This window comes from Battus philenor, unplaced genomic scaffold (genome assembly GCF_028537555.1).
Source record: "Battus philenor isolate CCGP_79_NKW_IND1 unplaced genomic scaffold, ilBatPhil1.0.hap1 SCAF_4, whole genome shotgun sequence".
In the NCBI taxonomy this organism is placed as follows: Eukaryota; Metazoa; Arthropoda; class Insecta; order Lepidoptera; family Papilionidae; genus Battus; species Battus philenor.
Window position 1 is genome coordinate 928,076 of NW_027181704.1, and position 22,668 is coordinate 950,743.

At 36.9% G+C, this 22,668-nt stretch overlaps 1 protein-coding gene across 1 annotated transcript; it reads right to left on the reverse strand.

The window, feature by feature from the left end:
• Positions 1 to 913: 913 nt before the first annotated feature.
• betaCOP (coatomer subunit beta) lies at positions 914 to 21,761 on the reverse strand. The gene is made up of 20 exons (XM_068771452.1): positions 21,613 to 21,761; positions 21,063 to 21,157; positions 19,340 to 19,569; positions 18,133 to 18,302; positions 17,358 to 17,565; positions 16,326 to 16,463; positions 15,407 to 15,605; positions 14,908 to 15,053; positions 13,749 to 13,889; positions 13,244 to 13,402; positions 12,017 to 12,117; positions 10,770 to 10,957; positions 9,615 to 9,790; positions 7,527 to 7,662; positions 6,444 to 6,590; positions 5,910 to 6,071; positions 5,075 to 5,220; positions 3,874 to 3,963; positions 2,945 to 3,097; positions 914 to 1,616 (listed from the first exon to the last, which is right to left on the reverse strand). Exons 2-20 carry the CDS (start codon positions 21,151 to 21,153, stop codon positions 1,506 to 1,508), a joined length of 2,892 nt encoding a protein of 963 aa, XP_068627553.1. The 5' UTR covers positions 21,154 to 21,157; positions 21,613 to 21,761; the 3' UTR covers positions 914 to 1,505.
• Between the last annotated feature and the right edge of the window lie 907 nt (positions 21,762 to 22,668).

The following is a 22,668-nucleotide window of genomic DNA, read 5'->3' on the forward strand; positions in this document are numbered from 1 at the left end:
TGACAGTGGGCAGACACGTGATCATGATAGTATGTCCACCTTGTGGGATTGGACGTTTTACGCTGTGCTTACTGCTACATACCCCCCACTCCAGAACCTTAAGGCTCTAGCTGTGATCTGTTTAACAACCGATGTAAACAATTGAGTAAATGTTCGTCGAATGTATAACACTGTATTCAATATTACTAGTCTATTTGGTTCTTTATTCTCTTCTGTCTTGTTCCAGCGCTTCTTCGTTCTTTACTTTATGAGTCTTCTTTATTTAGCCGCTATATCTATACATTTTGCATAGTACAACTCGTGGGTGAGTGAACCCACATAGAGAATCATGTAGGTACTGTGCGAGCGAGACAGCACTAGAGATTAATGTTTGACGTATTAGGGGGTCCGGAAAGTAATGTCGTTTCTGTCGGCATATTTTATAGAAAAACCGATTAATTTTACCGCTCCGGCTTTGATTTTGTATACTAGATGGCAAAAGGTTGTTGATAACGATGGTGAAAATTGATTAGAAATAAATAAAAACTTGTTAAATATGTAGTCGTGTGAATTTAACTTAAAAAAGCGACATTACTTTCCGATCCCCCTAATACTATGTGGTTGGGCGTTCCCCTTATAATAAAACACAAGGTAATTATAATGGAATATATTCAAATTATATCAAATACAGTTAATATATATATACTTATTACTTACTTAAATGGAACTAGAAATATCCACGCCTTTACCCGTAACAGCCAAGTCACATTTTTCACACACATGTCTATTGAGGGTAATCGAAAAAAAATTATCGAACGAAATTGTCACTATTTGGGAATAGAGAAATTAATTTCAAACAGATAATTAAAAAACATTTTTAAGAACAATTTTTTTTCTATTTATTTCGACAAAATTTAAACCATTATTAATAAACAATTAAAAATATAAGAGACACATGTTAAAATTAAATTATTTCCACTCTTTGATTACATTATTTTGAATTAATAGAAAATAAAACCAAAAAAAAAGTTTTTGAATCATCTGTCTAGCTAAGATAAATGACCATATATTCCCAAAGACAAGACAGAGAAGTATATACATACACTAAAATATGGTCCATGCGAAATTATAAAAGAAATATATTCAACTTTTCCCAATAACAGCTTTAAAAATAATGTAGTTCATTAACGTTAACATACATTTTAACGCAATAGTTTGTCCGTAATGGCTAGGCCGACAGACAATGTTGATTAAATGCATTCATTCTTAACGCGAACGAACTATAAACTAGTAGACAAGATATGTCACGCTGAAAAATATTAAAGAATCGTTGTTGACAGAAAAGAGTTTACAGTCACTAGTGCACATTAAATCTATGCACAGATTAACAAAAATCAAATTAAAATTCTCATCTAATCTGTTTGGACATCGTAACATATAGTATTATAATACTATCAATAATGCATGTTGGTTTGACGGGTGGGCGTGGCTAAGCTATGTGGGCGTGGTCAGAAGTAAAGATGCGTTCACGCCGCCGCTGTTGGAGTGGTGGGTTGGAGGGGTGGTGCGGGGCTCGGTTTCGGCGGTGGACACTTCTGCATCATGTTGATCTTGTCACCCAAACTCAACGCCATTCCCTATGAATGAGATAATATGATTGATGATAAAGAGAAGGAGAATTAATGGAGAAGTAGTTGATATAGAAAATCAATGTCTGTTCATGTAAGAGGCAACCGTAGAAGTATTAAGTTATTTATCTTAATAGTTTTTTTGAACCTAGCTTACATCACTGCCCAAGTTATAATTACATATCTAACAAATGCGAGAAGCCAGAGCGTAAGAGGTGCTTAACCTATTTATTTTACAAATTTTATATGAACAACAGATATCTTGAAACATTGAATAAGTTTATGCAAACATTATTTTCTCTCGAATCAATTGTGATTGCCATTTAGTACTCGAGACAAATGATAACTCAAAACCGGGGTGTCATAAGAAAACTCAAGGTCACTGAGGGAGCAATGGAGGGGGGCTATCCTCGGAGTTTCGTTGCGAGATCGAATCACAAATAAAAACATAGATCATCGAAGTAACTCAAAGAATTGCTTGTCTGCAGTGACAACATAGGTGATCGTGGAAATCTTTGGCGAAGACCTATACCTTGCAGTGGGCTTCCATCGACTGAAAAGAAGAAAGACCGGGTCCTAGAAGACTGCCGGCTAGTACCATGAAAGTGCAAAGATGCTCCAATTTATGTAACAACATACATACATACATATATTACTTTTACATATTTATATATAAATAGGAATATACTTATACATATATTATGTTTGATTTTCAAGAAATATAATTTTATTATACATTCAATTCTTTTGTATGTGACTTTATTTTCCCAAACTTATCGGAGCGTAGTATATAATTATACAATGCGATTAAAATAAGAATAGGACGGGCTCTCGGCTAACTTCACTCATATAAGTACGGTCAGCATTAAATATATAAAATAAATAAATAATAATAATTGTTTTTGTTGATTGTTTAATTTGTTCTACAATGAGCAAAAGAGGTAGTGTTTTACATCGGCGAGCTCGAGAGATTATCAGTAATGTTGATAAGTACTTCGAGGAAGAGAAAAAACGTGCCATTATGTTGTTGGACCAGTTAAAACAAGCAAGAATTGTGCCAGGGCCAGATGGCAATATTCATATATCGCGTGATGTATTTGGAAGTTTCATTAAGCATTTGGAAACTGCTTCGAAGGTAACCGAGCGAGTGACTTTACCCACTGGTATTATTTTTTAACATTGCTTTTTTTGCACACTATACAAAGTTCCCGTTGTGACGTCACAACATGGCGCTAGGCCGGTCCTATTCTTATTTTTATCGCATTGTATACGTATATACTTCTATATTGTAAACATGTGTGCGTGTGTCTGTGTGTAATACGTGTCCGAATGCTCACCTGGCTCTTGGCGCGTATGCGCACATGTCCGACCACGGGCGCGGCGCTGCGGTTGGGCGGCGTCTCCACGCTGACGTTGGCGAGAGCGTCTTCACCGAAGATGGAGCGCGCGTACAGATTGGCCGCCAAGAACCCGCACTGTCCGGACAGCGCCTGCAACCAATGGAACCACGATTAAAAAACCTGGTCAAGGAGGAGCCGAAGAGATCCAGTGAAAAAGGTGGCGACGAACTGTGACACAACATACGACTAAAAATATAAACACTTATCAAGAGTCAGTCTACCGATGATAAAACTCATACCTATTTAATGGAATCAGGCGTTACCTCGCGGAAGTCCATCCTAAGTAAGAAAAGGACCAATATTTAGTCACTTCCGCACATGCAGTGGTAGTCGTGCAATGAAATGCACCGCCCCGTGGAGGGGTGAAACACGTGTTGAGTAATTTGTGATCGGTTGTGTGATTCGCCTTGTTTGCCGCATGCACATTTATCAGCGGGCTGGCGGGCGGTGTATTTCATTGCACGACTACCACTGCATGTGCGGAAGTGGCTAAATATTGGTCCTTTTCTTACTTAAAACTCATACCTCATACCCTTGGAACTGCTGTGTTTACATATCAAACTAAACACATAAACTTTATTTTGAGACACATATAGACATCTCATGATTCTATTTAATATTTTACAGTGAAAATTTATTTCTATATAAACAAAAAAACTGTTTCTCTTATTCTCACTTCAACATTTAGGATATGAGTTAAAATCTCGTATTACTCTGCTTTAATTGTTAGAAGACGCTGGAAGGATGCCGCTTAGAAATCTCTAGGGCTGGCTTTTATCAAGTGGAGGTTGTTTTACTTAAATAATGAGGAATATGGTGATGATTCCACTCTTAGTGATAGATGAAGATACAAGAGAATATCTCACCTTGTCTGGTGTAAGGCACTTCATGTTGGTAGATGTCAGGAGGTGGTCCAGATACTCCCGCAGGTCCGTTATGTTGGTGTTCACCGACACCTGCGATAAGTCAATTTGAATCTTTAGCGATGTTAATAAGTACCAGATTTCTTTTAATTTAGTCGTAATAACTGCACTCTCGAAGAACGAGTTCACAGTGACCATTTGTTGAACTATTTTTCATGTACCCGATGTACCACTATGATAAAAAATAAGGCGAAATTGTCATTTAAATCTCTCGTGCAATTAGGAAGACAGGTAATATTTTTCCTAGGTTGGTAGGACTGTCTACAACGTTTGCCAGGCAACTGTTTGTCAAAAGCTGAAATATCATTTGGCTTAGCCCAAACCGCTTTGAAGGTTGTTTTTCGTTTCACATGCGTCAAGTTTTGAATTGTCGATGTCACACTGTATTGGTACTTCGAGACTTTTTTTTGGCAAAAACTCGATTGATATCATTCTACAACCATCATATTCATCAGCAAACTTAAAAGGCTAATGCGAAGACCCCGTTAACACACAATTGAGGAGATAAAAACAGAATCGAAGGTCTTGAACTCTAAAGTCCGATATCCCGGAAAGACTATTCCAACTGATTCCAGGATTAGAAAAAGAGTTGGTAAAAGTGCGTTTTGTCGGACTGCCATTACTATGAAGGGGACGATATTGATTTAGAAATAAAAAATACACTTTTTTAACAAATTACACCAAACAAACAATAGCCGTACATTTTTATCATAGTGTTATATAATTTAGAAATATTACAGTTTATTGACTTCTCTGTCATAACGTATTTTCAAATATTTTGAAAGTCAGTGAACATTAATAAATTTTTACCTTCTAGCCTGTTTGTAGCTCGTTTGCGTTAATAATAATCCGACATTTAGATCCTTTTTAAAAAACAGATTAAAGTTAAATCCTTTAGTTCACTTGCGTTAAGATTAATCTTGTTTAATTTTGAGTGTTTTTTTTAATTTGTCTTAAAACTCAAAGTACTGGTAACTATAACCTCTTTCGTGTCACCAACAGTTTTGATATTTTCCAACCAAACAGATCTATACGTAAACGAATTACGTTAATAACCGTCATTGTCCGCCGGCCTAGTTACAGCATTTTTAACGCGAATGAACTATAAGTTACTAAAAGGTGAACTAGTAATAATCATTCTCACCTTATTCTCCCATTCGAACTCTGCCCACATCTGGCGGAAGTCCGCATCGCTGCAGACGGCGGGCTGGATGTAGTCCACGATATCTATGTGGATGTCGTTCAAGACAACCACGCCGCGGTCCATCGAAGCGCCGGACACTTCGTACACTGCAGGGGATATAACAAGTTACTCGAAGACTAAAAATAACTGATAATTATTTAATTCATAAGTAGATAAACATGTATTTCACACTATAATACATACAATAAAAAATTGTCCGCTGGTATAACTAGTGTATTTCATGAATCGGTGACAAGAATTTCAATCATGTCTCCATAGATCAGTGTTACCCAACATTTTCTGTACCATGACACGAGTTCAACCCTTTCGCTTTACATAGGGGGCGTAAGATTTTTTTAATACATATTATTTTTATATATGTGGCTATAACTGAAAAAGAGAAATCTGAATGTTTCGAGTCCAGGAAAAATCGTTGGCAAAAGTGCTTTTTATCAGACGGTAATTACTTTGAAGGGAATGAAATTGATTTGAAATAATAAATAAATGTTTACATTTTATTAACAAAAATATCTTACTATTTAATCACACTATTATAAATTTATCCTTTTAAAGATTTTACATAATACTACATACTATCACCCTATATCTATTGACATGGTTTACTTTGGATTTTTAGCATCCTTCACCTGAATGCTATAAGGTTTTCAAACGCATGTGTGGTTTAGAAAAATATAATACGATTATTAAAATAAAACAGTGCATTTGTAATTTGGTGCGAGCTATACCATAACGTGTTTTAGGATAGATTTGTTTATATATAGGTGACATCACGTACCGATGTTGCCAAAGATGATGCCGTTCTCGGTGGAGGCGACCTTGACGTGGGCGCGAATTGCAGCGAAGTCCCTCGGAGCCAGGACCACGCCCGCGGGCCTTTCCACCAGCCGCAGCTCGCCCAGGGTCGCCAGTTCCACCGTGCAGTTCTGCAGCGTGTCGTCTGCCGGAAGAGGGATGAAGAGAAGAGATGAGATGAGATAAATTATGAATTACTTTGCTAAATTAGAATATAGCATCCCGAAGAATTAAAAATAAATACGTAAAACTATTTGCTAACGTATCGTTCGTAAATCTCTTAGGTTACCTATTTAGTCACAATTTTTACCTATTTAGTCATAAAATCACGTTTATTGTCTCAATGGAATACCTACTAATACGGTAATCTTAATAGGTTACCTGCTTAATCATAATCTACCTTTTCAAAACTGATACATTATCCATCAAGTTGCAATACTTTGTTTTCGGCCTAATGGGTTACCTATTTAGTCGTAAAACCTCGTATTTTCAACCTGATACTTGACTTCTTAGTTACCTGTCTGGTTGACCACGAGCACGTCCAGAACGATGTCGTACTGGTTGACGGCGACGATGGCCTCCGCGTACACCGGGTCCGAGAAACCCGTCAGCTGGGTAACCTTGGACAGCTTGCCGCGCTCTTCAGACGCACCGGTCGGTCGTCCTGCGATAAAACAATGTTTAAATACCCACATAACCCACGGATAGGCGGAATGCTTGTTATATACATAGTCGGATCTCTCTCTCTCACACTTACCTGTCACATCTCACAGAAAATGCTTATATATATAATTAACCTTACTTCAAATTCCAAGACATCGTGAAGTACACTTATCCCCCGATTTACACGGAACTTGTTTTACACGTTTTCGCTTTTACACAGTTTTCCAAAAAAGTTTTTTTTTTTATCGCACTCTACTAAATGGTACTGTGATTGAACACGTGTGCTGTGTACACATTTCACGGGGAATCCCGAGCTTATGTGCTGACTTGCTGCACACGCACACTGTGTCTGTATTTCTTCGAATAAAATTAAAGTTTTGTCTACGGAAAATTGTATTTGATTGAAAGTTTTACAGTTTCAGAAAGATTTAATTTTCCATGTTCGTAAATTACAAGTGAGTGCATAATATAGATTATTATAAATAAATAAAAAACAGTATTTCCGTAATATATTAAATATTTTGACTTGTCAATGCATTTTATTTTTATTACTGTGTACACCTAAAAATATTGAAAAAAAACACAACTGTTAAATTGCATTATTATGCATTTTCTGCAAGCTTTTCGATTTACACGTTTTTCTCAGGAACGTATCTACCGTGTAAATCGGGGGATAGGTGTACTTGATTATAGTGTATATTTCAAATAGAATCCTTTTTTTGTTAGTTCATATACGCCGAAAGGGTATAGATTTCCCTCAAAGATATCTATGGGGGAATATAGGCCAGCCCGTCAGCCCCGATGGGCTCGTTCGTAGAGTTCGTTTTTTGTTCCCGTCGGTCTTTGTCAGATATTTTAAGTCGTCACAATATGAAAGCTATAGATTTCAATAAATGAATAAATATATAAATACCAAATGTACAGATGTGGAACTCACCCTGCAGAGCCTTGTTAAGGGACAGCTGGAACATGTCGTGGTGCGCGGCGGTGGCTCCAGGTGGCGCCAGCTGCGAGAACGAGATGCCCGTCTCCACGTCCACCGTGCGCTGCGTGGGACGTGGTGAGCTCTCTTGCTGCACATCACCACAAAACATTAGTCAACACCGCAACGTCGATCTCTTTCTCCTGTTCTAAGGTCTAAGACAATTATCAAAGGCGGCATTACAATGTTAACTACCGTTCTTTAAGATAACACTAACTATACCAACACTTATTGGGTCCTACTAGAACCTATGAAATATGGTAGTAAGGAAATACAAATTATTTTTTTTATAATTAAACAAAATGATACGTTGATCATTTCTTTTACATACGCAAAATATAAAAAAAATTGATCCATAGCTCATCATACTTACATTTTCAATGCAAAATATCAAAATGGGTCATTTGACCCGTAATGGTATATTTAGTGTTAAAGTGACTTTTAGTACGTAGTTTACTAGGTTATTTCTATCTTTTCAGTCGATGGACGCCTGCTGCAGGGAATTCCCCCCCACCCCCCACCAAAGATCGTCACCTATGCCATATATACCATCGTTAACTATGTATGGGGGCATACCCACGCCGCGTCCATCACCTCGTGGTCGCCACTCGAAAACCTTTTGACCCCAATGGCAATCGGTTGCACAAGCTATATGCCCTCCGCCCGCTGCCACAAGAGACAAGCAATTCAGACAAGCAATGCTTAATTGAACTTAGCCTTGAGGTTATAAGTCCCTAGTATTGAAATGGTTAAAACTTTGCATTTAAATTTATTAATCTCTGAAAGGGTTCTTAATATCAAAGATAGAAAGAGATAAAAAAAATTGACGAACTAAAACATAGTAAGAAAAGGACCAATATTTAGCCACTTCCGCGCATGCAGTAGTAGTCGTGCAATAAAGTGCACCGCCCGCCAGTCCGCTGATAAATGCGTATGCGGCAAACAATGCGAATCACCCAACCGCCACCGCCAAATTACTCAACACGTGTTTCACCCCTCCACGGGGCATCTTCAGGAGTACGGAGTACGTTACACCGATTAGTGCCAAACACAGAGTCTCTGCACAGCGGAATTGGCTAAATATTGATCCTTTTCTTACTTAGGATGGACTTCCGCAAGGTAACGCCTGATTCCATTAAATATTTTAAACATAGTAATTCACATCTCTCTACTTGTAAAAAAGTTTACAACTTGATTGAATCATACATTATACTTAGAATGATAATACATAATGACATTATATTGTTTTACTAGAGACTAAATCTCTTATTATGAAAATTCATTTTAAAAACAATATACTGTATGGTGGATTACTACATTAAAAAAGAATTCGGAAGAAATTACCCTTGAGCCAGTGTAAGACACGTCAATAATTCCAGAAACCTTCTGGAATTTTGGCTCGAGTATTTCACACGCAATATTACGGGATTGGGAGGTCGCAGAAACCCAAGGGTCTGAGTGGGAAAAACCTCTACTTGGTCAGTTGATATTGTCTACTAAACATTATTGTTATTTCGGAAAACGTTAGACCTGGAGGAAATGGCAGAAGAAACTCTAGCAACACTGCCATCTAGTGTTAGATATCATGAAAACGTAAATAATATATCATGAAAAAAAATGGGGACCTATGGACGGACTCCTTGTCGACGAAGCGCTGATGAACCATTTCGGTGCTCTGGTGATGACAGCCAAACTATCCGGGGCAAAAGAAATCACCGTAGTATGCGAAGTAAGAATCTATTGTGTACCCAAAGGTATCCGATGGACATGGCGTGTGCCCTAAAGGTTTACGAGGGCATATATACGTCCGAGAAGTGGTGCACTTGTTGAGGCGTTACTCTGGGGAGTATATATCGAAACAAAGGAACACCCTGTATTTAACTCACACCCAAATAAACAAGTTCTCATCAGCCAAGGCTATGGTGCAGGGACAGGTTCAAGGACGTCACGAGGCTCAGGGTCTAAAGAGCGAGGAGATCATCGTTGTCCATCGAATGAGACAACCATGGGGTACATAAGTAAGTATGTACGTTGTGTGGTTACCTCAGCGTGCGGCAGTAGGGTGACGGCAGCGCGCTCTGGAAGTGCCAACAGCGCTGCCAGCGCCTGTCGAGTGGAGCCAAGCAGGGCTTCGCGCACAACAGGCGGCTGAGCTGCAGCAGCACGCACCCACGTGGCCGCGTGTTCTATGTCATCCGCCGTCAGCCCCGATCCGTTACCTGCAGAGACAATTTTACCTCAGCTACACCTCTCATACCACAACTTTTCATCACACTGTGTGATGAAGACAAAGCTCTATCGCCCAACAAATCTATGTGCATTTTTTTTCTGAGGGCCTCCGTTTTTGGTGTCTTTTCGTTCATCACGGGTAAATATTTAATTAATATTACAATTTTGATCATCATTCTCTTTTAATTCTTCTCGATTTCTTGTATACTTTCTTTCTTTCCTTGACAATATCTTTCTATCTTCCTTCATTCTCTTTCTTAGATCACAGATTATTACAATATCACAGTTCATTTGACTTATATATAACTTTTATTTAAATTAATTTTCTTTAGTTCATTGGACGCTGTACAAAAGGGTGGATCTAATGCTCTATATATATACATACATATATATGTATATATAGAGAGAGAGAGAGAGAGAGAAATCACGATTACGTTTGCAATAAATTTTACTAGACTTTCGCCGCAAGAGCGGGTAGTGATTAATATTCCAGCTAGTAACAGGCAGGTAGCCGTGTGACGTCACACTACCGTCAGGTAGCGTATTGTCATAAGCGGAGCGATAAGCGACTATGTGTCGCTACATGTGGAAACACGTATGCGAGTTATGTGTTTGTTTTGCTGCATATGTGTGAATATACCCGTGTGGCGTACTATGCGTGTACACTAGTGGATTTAACCCTTAAATGCATGACTTTTATTTATACTTTTAAAAAAATATTTATCTTGCAGATAAGTACACTAAAATGCAGGGCAAAAAAAAATAAAATGTATATAATATTATTTAAACTTACTTTTTAAAAAAAACCTTATGTTGCATATATACAACACTATGCATTTACTCTCTCATTTTACGTTTAAGTGGTATGTTGCAGTTTTAAATCATTATGCATTTAAGGGTTAACACACACACACGCACAGGCGTATTAATGTGTGTGTTTTCATGTGCTGTTTCTGGGTATGACAGTACCAGCGTGCTGCTTATGGTGTGCGAGCAGCGCTGCGGCGAGGTGCAGCGCCCTCGCAGAGTGAGCCCGCGGCAACCGCAGCGCCAGTTTGCCCAGCGCTGAACAAGCGCACGCCACTGTAAAGCTCTCGCCGTCGCGTAGTGCCGCACTCAAACCACCCGCTTTGCCTGATGACTCGCCCGTCGACGGCCTACATCAAAAAACACCTTTATTAGTTAACAATATGACTAATATTATTTAAATAAAACAATATCTAGCTTTGCGTCGTTTAGTTTTGAGATATTGTTTTTGTTTCGAGTTCGTTCCTTTTTAAAAGATGGCAGCACTTGTTTCTAACTGCGCAATGCCATCAAAACCCGGATTACCTTTCTAAGGAAAATTCACCGCAATTATAATACAGTTTTTATCTTACTTTGTTTCGCTAATTTCATAATTCAGTTTCAATTAAGCAGTAAATTTATATAAATTACACAAAGGGAGATATTTTTTAATTTATTTATTGGCAGAGTTATATTATTTTTGATTTTAAATATTTACTTTCATATTTCTTTTTATAAAATAGTCTCTTGGTAACTTTGGGAATCTATCTTCGATCTTTACGTGGTTTTCTAAAGAAAATCTTAGCTCACTTTGCGTCATATTTTTTGCAACGTAACTACTACGCAAAGTGAGATGATGGTATACTACTACTACTCCGCTAGCTCAGTGACCCAAAGTGGGTCTTGGCCTCCGAAGCGAGAGACTTCCACTTTCCTCTATCTTGCGCCATCGTCTGCCATTGGTTGACATTCAATTCGCGCAAGTCTGCCTCAACGCGATCGATCCAGCGATACCTGGATCTACCCACTGGTCTTCGACCCCTTGGTTTTTCCAGGTACGCTAGCTTCACGCTCCGATCCGAGTCACGAGATCACTTGGAGCGAATGGGATCCATTCGCTCCAAGTGACCAAGCCAGCGGATTCGTTGAGCTTTATATTCGCCAATTATATTTGGCTGTACTACTAAAGTTAATTTCGGCATTCTTTCGGAGCCTCCAAGATCCGTCTTGATTTCTCGCTGATCCCAAAATCTTCCGCAGATGATGGTATATATAATTATAATTTTTGTTGTAATATTTTATTTTTTAAAAATCGAAAAAAACTAAATAAAGATTTTTTTTCCTTAATTACACACGGGCAGTGCTAGTATGAAATTATGACTTTATACGTAAATATTGACAAAAAGGTTGTATATGAAAATTATACAAACGTAGGCAGGTTGAAGGCAGACTGCGAGGCATATGTACCGTCGCTGGTCACCAGCTGACGCGCAGGCGCCTCCGGTTTCGTTGCAACTTGGTTTTCTTCCTCCTTGAAGCAGAATCTTTGTTAAGCTTTCGCGTAACTTGGACGCATTTAACTACGGTTCAATTCAAACACCCTGTATAAAGTGTATCTAAAATACGCTACATAATTATTACTTTTTCTATTGGAATTCGTCAAGCCCATAACACCCGGCAGTACAAAATCTGCAGGAACAGATAGTAAACGATAATTAATTTAAATATGTAGTAATGTATATTACCATTACATCATTTATTATTACTAAAATAAATTGATTCAGTTCACCTTTTCTAAGTTTCTAATATTTGACATAAGGTGGCCTTCAGGATAACGTAACTTCGGACAACACTAACAGATGGCGTTGGTAGTTGGCTACCTTGCACTGTAGTTTGAGCATAATTCTCTTAATTCTTAACTAGGCGCAGGCGCAGCGAAGGAGGTCATATTATTTGACTTCATTGTAAGTACTACAAAAGATAAAGTGAGAAGCCCATATACCGCACAAGACAGTTGCTGGGACCTTAAGATTCCGGAGTGAACACAGACAGGTAAGCGCAGGGTAGAAACGTCTCAAAGGTCGAGAGACCATGTTAAGGTCCTCGAAATAAGCTGAACCGCTTATAACTGGTCCAATTGGAAATTTATCTTCTCATTCTTGCACTCTTATTCGATAGAGAGAGAGCCTTCATTTACTGACTCATTAGTGTCAGTTCTGATGACATCTGTCCATCTCTTTGGTGAGCGTCCACAAGATAGCATGCCTTCCACTTTGCATTGCACAATCGAAGCTTCCATTGAGTCCTCATTACGGTCAATGTCCAAACAACTTGAGGATTCCAGTCGACAATAACCTCTCTTTTATGTTGAGCTCTTTGAGTATAGAAAGATTGGTTTGGTGCGCCACCCATGGGATTATAAACATCCGTCTCCAGCACCACATCTCGAGGGCATCCTCAGCGTCCAGGTCTCAGCTGGAAATCTATATATAGGGAAATCAACGTCCAATTTTTTTTTCCCACACCTTCACACCTCTACCGTCATCTTGTTTACATTATTACTTATTGTATTTTTTATTTTCCTAGTCCAGCACTGGATGTCCTATGGTTAAAGTGATGATGAACTAAAAAAGATGGGGAGGAACCATTGCACATACCTTACTGGGTTCGTCACTAGTAGGCGTGGGTATGACGGAGGTCAACACCTCCAAAGCTGCTTCAGCTCTCTCCGGGGTGTCTGCGAATTCTGCTACCAGCCACAGCGCTGATCGAGCGATTTTGCCCACGCGAATATTTGTTATAGACTCCAGAAGTTTCTACAACACAGACGAAACATTCAAACTTTTATCTTTGAAAAATAATTATAGTGAAATTGTCACTTAAACTACTTAATTAGTATGGTAGGTAATTTTTTTTGTGACTCTCTATAACATTTGCCAAGCTTTTTTTTGTCAAAAGCTGGAATATCATTTGGCTCAACCCAAATCATATTCCAAGTTTTGAATCTCGAACGCGAACGTTTTTTATCCGCTACTCCATCACATGTGATAGATTCAATAGAGTATTTTATGCAGATTGACTATTCTGGTATTTATTCTGAACTCTTTGGTAAGATAACTGGCAGCCATCAAAGGCCACCGGGACCTGTAGTTCAAAGATTACCTGGTAGATAGGGTCCCGGAGCTCAGGGAAGGTGTGAAGCGCAGCGCGAAGGAACAGCATGACGTCGTGTGCAGCCATCTCGCTGCCGTCACCCAGCATCTCCAGCAGTGCCGGGGCTACACTGCCAGCCACCTCTGGAAACTGGATCCAAACCATATCCAGTTAATCATCACCAGTCCTACAAGGCTTAGGTCTTCCACAATGATCACCACTAACCATATACTAGTAACATAGTATATGCTAATGTCCAGTAAAATACAAAGCTTTCGAGGGATTAGGCGAATTCTTTAGTATAAGTCTGTTCAAAATTAATTGTTATTAATATTAACTGACCCAGTTCAGCAGACAGGCTAGTTCTGGAGCAGAGATCGTGAACTATCGAATGCAGTATAGGATGTCCAGAACAATAAAAAGCAATAAATAAATAAGAAAGAACAATAATAATGAAATAATGATAAAATAGCTATGATATTAGAATTGTTAATTAATTGCGATATAGATATAGTAAGAAAATATACAGGAATTAAGAATAAATTAATAATTAAACAAATGATAAAAACAGTTAACATAACATTTGTGGAACTCCGGACGGAAGTCAAAGGAAGTGAGGCGAAGTATGAAAAGGAATTAAATACATTGAGAAGGAATAAAGAATGGTATAGAAATTAATTAAAATTATTTGAGATATTATAATGTAAATAAAGACCCTGCCCACCCATGATGAGGGTTAAACGGAGGCTTCAAAAACGGAGTCATGAAATAAAACAAAGCATACGACGTCCACCTTGGACAGATGAGCTTATTAAGGTCATCAGAAGACGCTGGTTGCACACTTTCTCTTCTATGGGGTACCTATATGTCCAACAGTGTATATATACAGCTGAAATATCGCTCATAAAAACATACATAGCATAACAAATAGTAACAGCTCAAGCCGAGGTCCTCAAGTGGAGGTCCTTGAGCTTGGTCACTTCATGTAATGTTCACCGAAGAGATCTAAGAGCTTGGTGACCTCCCAAACTAGCAAAATAGGTATGAAGCGACCCAAGCGGGGACTCTCCCTCGAGCCTCAATACTTTAAAAGAGGTCTCAGTCTAACCTTGCCACCTCATAACTACGAAATCTGCAAATGTCACTTAGTGATGAAATGTATATCTACCTTGAGCGCAGCACGGTGCATAGCCCGCACCAACAGCTGACGGTACTTGGCAGCGTCGTCGTGGTCAGCGTTCTGCGCGCGCGCCGCCTCCTTGCGCAGCACGGCCACCAGCTCCTCCGCGTGACGAGAGCTCACCAGCTCCAGAGCTGGTGGAAATACACACTATCAAACCACGGTAAACTCCCTTACCAACAAGGCCACCCCATAGATTATTATAAGAATATTAAAACTCTTTAAATTCTGTGTAAAAGAAATTCTTCACCTTTATTTAATAAATTAATAAATATTGCCCATCTATAGTATTAGTAAAGATTCCCCTATTGCTAATTCATTTCATTTGACCATTTGTATACGTCATGAAAAGAATCTATAAAGAATCACCCTATGCATAGGTGTGATGACATGTTTTTCAAGTCCTGATCATCACGGAGAAAACTGCGTTTAAGATGATGATGAAGAAAGTAAATTATTATTAAAGCTGCTGATGCTGATGTCTCACCCAGCTGCAGTGTGTGTCGGCGCACGTCCAGGTCTGAAGCAGCGAGCACTCGCAGAACGTCCATGGCGAGATCAGGCAATGCCCGCGAGGCCGCCTCTCCCCCCTCCGCGCGAAGCTCCCGGAGCCGCCCCACCACAATCAGCTTCACATTGTTGTCGCTCTCCTTCACTATCAGGTCGATGTAGCAAGCTGCCGCCGCCTAAACATCATATATATATGTAGCTGCCGCGGACGCAAGAAATGCTCTTTATATTTGCATAAGGGTCTCTCTTTCTAACAGCTGTCTGTCACTGTCGCACGGCTGTCGCTGATTTACTGACTGACTAGCTGTTGTGTTAATTCTTTATGAATACGCTAGTTACAGACCCATGAAGGGGCTATAGATCCACAAAAGCATGATCATGATAAAACTATAAAATGTGATGAATGTAAATTAAAATCAACAAACGTATATTCGGAGAGATGGAATTATGGTAGAAATTTTCGCATCACCGAGTAAAATTCAGCTAAGAACATATTTTACAAAACTCCATCCACATAACATAATCATGTTAATGTAATAAAAACTAAATTATTGCCATTAAAACCCTAAGAGAACTTGTTATTAACAAACATGACTAGTTATTTACAAGGGTTGTAAAACCACCGAAGCTTAGTGGCTACAACTATAGTCGCAAATAGCGGAGTATAGTGGTGAAAAATGAAATGCAGTGGCAAATAGTGAAATGCAGTAGCGAATAGTGAAATGCAGTGGCAAATAGTGGAATGCAGTGTCAAATACTGGAATGCAGTGGCGAATAGTGGAGTATAGGAATACTATAGTACACTAGCAAAAAGAGTACGGAGGAGTGCTAATGGTGTATAGTCTAGTATAATGACGTATAGTGGTGAATAGTAGAGTATAATGGGTAGTGCGTACCTTGATGGCTGCAGGCGCGTTGGACAACGTGACGAGTGTGCCGGCCGCTTCGTAACGTACGGCTGCGCTGGGGGCGTTCAGCAGCCCATATACCGTACGAATAAACCGCGACCGCTCCGACGGATTCGCATGGCACACCTGCACCGCAAACATATTCACTATTATCAATTTACAATCACTTATAGCGATCGCTTGAGGCATATAAAATTCCATTAAATTCCAACTAGAAACTAGACTTGTAGAACGTGAAGCCACTGATTTTTTTTATTCTAATTTTTATAACGCTTACAAAGTTCTTCAAACTCATCAGTTGTACTAAACATATGTAGTTTCTACACATATCATTTTTGGTATAGACTATTGTTTCCCACGCCACACCGGGGTGCAGTTTGATTGTTAAAGGGGGGGGGGCCAATTTGAAAGTGGACTCCGCACAAGTTTAACCCATAGGCGACATAAGAATTATAGAAAGGCTTAGACGGTGGCACAAAAATGTTAGGAAACACTGGTATAAACCATAACAAACATTAATGATTGTTATCAATTAACTTTAAAAATTAAAGTAAATAAATAATGTTTTGATAAATATTTAAATCCTTAAATTCTCAATCTCTTTTTATTTTCAGCCTTTAGCCGTCCACTAGAAGACATAGACTTCCTCCAAAGATCACCACATTCACCAGTCTTACTCTGCTCACATCCAACTACTTGAAATCATAACTATGTCATTGGTCTACTTAGAGAGGGGTCTACCCTCTCCAAGTCTACTGGTTCATGGTTGACATCACATTGTACAAGCCATTTGCCCCAATCCCTGCCTCTTCTGACAAGCAACTCTTTAAGCTGCAATGATCTTTCTTGGTATTTCTGCAAAATTCTGAGCATGTGCCCTTGAGTCTTCTTATGGCCCACCATACGCAACCATGTTTCAGATCCATAAGTCATCACTGGCATTATACAATGGTCAAAGACTTTCACCACATCACATATATTATATCTTAAGTTAGTTATATATCAAAGTATTATGCTTACCTTATAGATGAGTTCCACAATGACAAGCTGCAAGATGTCACCAAAACTGTGAACATTGTCCAGCCTTGACGACAGATATGACAGAGCCCTCTCCTGGTCTGCATGCAACAGCATCAGAAACGCATTCCTCTTGCATGACATATCCTGTTCATTCTCGAGGAAGTTTGCAACCAGTTCTGGAGCATCAGGAATAAGAAACTCGAAGTTCCTGTGGACATAAATAAATTGGTATATATAGTTTTTAATATAAAAAATAAAATTTACTTATTCAACATTAGAACTTATAATGGTACTCTTTTACTTCTTCTTTTTAGCCGAGAGACTTCCACTGCAAGACATAGGCCTCCCCCAACGATTACCACAATAACTAACTTGGCCTGCATCCAGTGACTTTCTCCGTCTTTCTCTCTGGATGTTCGTTGATCATAAACTTTTTCTTCGCAATGTGTTATAAGTGCGGAAAGGAGCAGGAAGAAGCTCCTCAAGAACACATTGTTTATATCAAAGCTTAACAATATTGATACAATAAATATACATTTTAAAAAATAATGCCAGCCTAATACCTGCATTCAGTTGTCAGTTCAACTTATCTTGCATACTAAGCATTGTTTTAAGTCATTGTTTAAGCGAGAAACTTTAAGTTTAACTGCAAAACATTATTCTTATCTTTTGTGCTACCTTTGCCTTCGTTAAAAGATAATGTGTGGTAGCAACACTATGAAAACTTAAATATAAGAATCTGATACTTGCAACATTATATAGAAGTCGAAATTACCTATAAATTGTGAATATGGCAAGGACTGCATTTCTCCGTACGTATGAGTGACGATGGTCCAAGCAGGCCCTAATCGCTGGCATCAGGGGCTCCAAAAGCTCCGGCTCTTTCAGTTTGCATAGGAACCTCAAGGTTGACCCACGGATGAATTCATTAGGATGTTGCAGGTCCTGGAAAATTGTTAGACATGTATTACTTAATTTTTTTCTATGTTTGTAAATGCTACTAGTTATAGTTCTGGGATATCATACAATTCGGAAAACTAGATGTGCGTCGCAATTAATTGCTACAATATATCAATTGCTCGATAATACCTACAACTTTGTTTTCAACACATCTAGTGTGTTACAAGCTTTTTGTGTTTGTTCACACAATCAATAACATGGCGGAAATTTTTTTCAAATATTCACAAAGTTCTGAGCACCCAAAACATTTTTTAAATATTCTTTACTGTACATGCAACCATAAATTTAAATAGTTTCATAATTATAAACAAAAGAGTACAATGGGTGGTCTTGGAAATGGTAGAAGTATAAATAAAGGGTGGTTCACATATACAAAACATACATATATACAAACATATGTACATTTATACAGGTGTAATAGAAAAAGATTGTTATTTAATTTATAATCATACATAATAAGCATTTTTATGTATGATATTATTTGAGTAAAAAATCTGACTAACAGATAAAAACAAGATAAAAATGTATGCATAAAAAAATAAGTTCCTGTTTTCTTGAAGGATATAATTAATCATGTCCTTACATGAGAAACATTACCAATTTCATTCAATTTTTTTTTATAAATATCCTTATACTTTGTGGAAGATATATGAAAAATTAAAATTAAATTGCATATAAAATTGCTTTTTTTTGAAAATGTAACTACTAACAAAATTCTGTTCATTTAAATGTTCATTTTTAAATTCTTTAATTTGACACTTCACAGTTTTAATTGTCGTTTAACAGTTTCATTTGCCTGTATTTTTTTAAACACAGAAAGGCTAATACCTTCTGTACATTGTCTCTTTGGAACTGCTTGATATTAAGATAAATGAAGAAGGTTTTTTGTAGGAACCCACAGTGGTCAGCCATTGTCATTGGTATAATAAAATAAAAATGTTTATATTAGTAAACATTTAGGTAATAAAATAATTATTATAATAACTGTTGTTTATTATAAAAATAAATTTGGTAAATATTACCTTTCTGTAGGCATCACAGACAAGGATCATTTCCTGCAGCAGTTTTCCATCCGCTGTGGTCTTTGGGACTATTTCCCAGAAGATAAGTAAAAGCTTCTTGATGGTATGGTCCTGCAGGGGCAGCACAAATCTGATGATTATCATCAAAAGCCCCGGGATCTTCTCACCGGAGAGGATTATACTGATAGTTTTCTTTAACGCTTCTATCTTCTTTTTGATATCACCTTTTTCTGTAACAAAAAATATACATAGTGAATATTAAATACTCTTAACATTTTGTTTACCATGTCAACAGTATTGCGGTGACCAACCTTAACTTATGTAAACAATTACAAAGGATTTCTGAATATTTTTAAAAAAAAATCAATTTTATTAAGTGACAATTGCTATCATTGTTGCTTACATATCAAGTTGAATATATCAAAAAATGTGAAACAAGTGCCCTGATGAATTTATAACAGATATGAAATAGCTGGTACAGGTTAGACTTATCTAAACACATGACAGTTTTAGACAAATATATATTTCGAGACAAAATAAATAATTCAGTTTCCTGTCTTCCACCTCATCATCATATCAGCCGTTAGATGCCTCCAATTTTTGCCGTGATATCCTACACTGCCTGCATCCAGCAACTTCTCGTGACCTTAGCTTCATACAAATTATTTTAATTCAAAAGTTAAATTAAAATGATTTTTAAAAAACATAATTTCTTTTCAACAATACCGAGGATGCATTTTAGTGAACAATTTCTAAAGGTTTCACCAAAATCGCTTTATAGATAACAGAGTTATGATTATTTTAAATTGTACTAGGTAGTCTCAAAACTTGCAATCCAAGGAATATGTCTTAAATATTTCTTTGCAGTCCTTAGCGTGTTAATGCAGTCTGGAGATCAAATTAGGGATTGCTCTCCTAGGGCTTTATGGAATGTTACAAATGAAACGAATATTTGTGACAGAATTATTATTAGTAAAATTGCAATTATTAAGAAAAACATGTTAAAAGCAGTACATTGTTTTTGGACGGATGGAATTAAAAACAGTCAATATGGTGCAAGAGCCTATAAACTTGTATGCTAGTATTGCATATATTTTCTGTATACTTATTTTTCAGGAAACTGTAGATTAACAAACAAGCTAAGCTAGATATAATATGTGACTTCTCTTGGACGAGTAAGTCATCTGTAAGCTGATGTAAACATCCAACATCCTGTCCGAGAGAAAGAACATAATGTGAGGGACATCGGATAAGTACAGAGTTAGTAGTAACTTAGGCTCTAGAGGAATTGCTGCTCACCAGATTTCTAGTTTAGACTCACAAAGTCCCAAAATCAACTTAAGGGGTATCACTTTCCATTAGAAATGTAGTTATAAAATTGGCTCTTAATAAGACAATACAGTACCTGGCAATAAATATTGCACAACAACCTTAGGAAAGAGACAATGGGCTAATTTCGGCTTCGTAGAGCACTATCTCTGTCCCACACTACCTATGTGATGATGCCACAGTCTGTGCTACTTAGTTTTTTTTTTTAAAAGTCTGACTGTTTATACTTATGGAACTGGATTACATAAATTGTACATTGCAATCTACAATATTTCTATTTATTAATATACATACTATGTTAAGATATCTTAAACATATAATTATGAGTAAGATTTAAATTGATTTACAGGATTTGTTAGTGCAAATAAGTAAAAATGTAGCAGCTTTGACTTACCAAGGTCTAGCTTGAGCTGCATGTCATTATGTGGCTCCGCATCCGTCGGAAAGTTTATCAGAGTATAACATGGCTGTTCTACTCCAGCCATTGTTCTGTAATGAAAATTACAAGCTCATTTGTTTATTTAAACATAACATATGTAACTGCATCATAGTTTCAATCAAATCAAAAAAAATCTATTAGTATATAAAAAAAGCAAAATAACCAAATATAACTGACAGATATGTTTGTCATTGGAGTAATAAATTGGGAGTATCAGCAAAATATTAATTGGCCTAAGGAAGTACAAAATAATTTTGAGCAATATACTTATTTATTCATATATTTAACCGTATTTTCACTATTCGTAAGAAGTATTTAAAACGTGGATTAGAAGTACATAATGACTCAATTTTAATTCAGTTAAAACGCCGGTATATGCTATATTATTTAATTTGAATTAAATATTCCTGTATAAATACAACAAAATACAATTTTATAACACAATTTTGTAAAAAAAATTGATAAACAGTTTCTTGAAAATAAACAGTATGTTGCAATAGTTTACCGTTATATACGATATTCTTTTATTCAATGAATATTCCGGGAATATTTTTGTTGCACTGTTAGATTATGGAGAAAAGAATAAATTAAACCAATTCGTTAGGAAAATAAATCAAACAATTTTGATTAATACGTGTCCACATCAACCACCGACAACTGACATTTGACATTTCCATTTTCATGTTCTACATCAAACATACAGAAACTGCAACCAAGAAGGTGACATCATCATGAATTTATTTCTTTATCTTTTGTAATGTCTGTTGTTAAAAGTTAACTATTATAATTTTACTATAATTAATGAAAGTATATAGAATTATTATAAACACATAAAACAAAATTTTCCTAGTAAGTAATAGAAAAGTAACGATAGTTTTCTAGTGTTTATTTAACGTATTTAAAAGAACTACAGTCGTATTTAATGGTAGACAACACGGCAAAACCACTATGGATATCATATACATATTTATGCTATCAGAGTTGATATAGATTACTAGCTGTAAATTTCATATTAGAAGTTAAAGTAATTATGATATAGGAGCTACGACATAATTTTGTGGTCTTAATAAGAGTAAAACCAAAACATAATATTGAGGGTAGTTTGTTTATAAATTGCGAATTCATTTCAAAATACGCATTAAAACTGAGCAATTGCCTATGAAACATTACTTATTTTGAAAAGTAGCTCTTTAACGGGCTCACAATAATGCATTTTATAAGCTGTAACTATTTTAACCGTCAAAAACAATAAAATAGTCGAAAACAATATCGTCATTCAAATATTTTTGAAGTAAATCTGATTGGTTTATAAATTACTTTTTTGCACAAAAGATATCGTTTTATATATTTTAAGTAACTTAAAGTAAATTCTGTCGAAAATTGCGCAAAATGTTTAATAATTAATATTCAATAACAATAATTAATATTCAGCAAATCTAAGGTTTAATCTTATATTTTTTAAAGTACGTTACTACAATTTAAAATATAAGTACAATATATAATTTTTTTTATTAATTTCGTTATTTTTTATAGATATGGCTGTACGGCAATAATAATGTCA

Bases quoted from the DNA above. Each gene is read 5' to 3' on its own strand.
- betaCOP (XM_068771452.1), bottom strand. From the start codon at position 21,153: ATGGCTGGAGTAGAACAGCCATGTTATACTCTGATAAACTTTCCGACG. The intron at 15,606-16,325 runs GTACGCACTACC...TATGATGTTTAG, and splicing joins ACGCGCCTGCAGCCATCAAG to GCGGCGGCAGCTTGCTACAT. The intron at 7,663-9,614 runs GTAACCACACAA...GGTGATGTGCAG, and splicing joins CCCTACTGCCGCACGCTGAG to CAAGAGAGCTCACCACGTCC.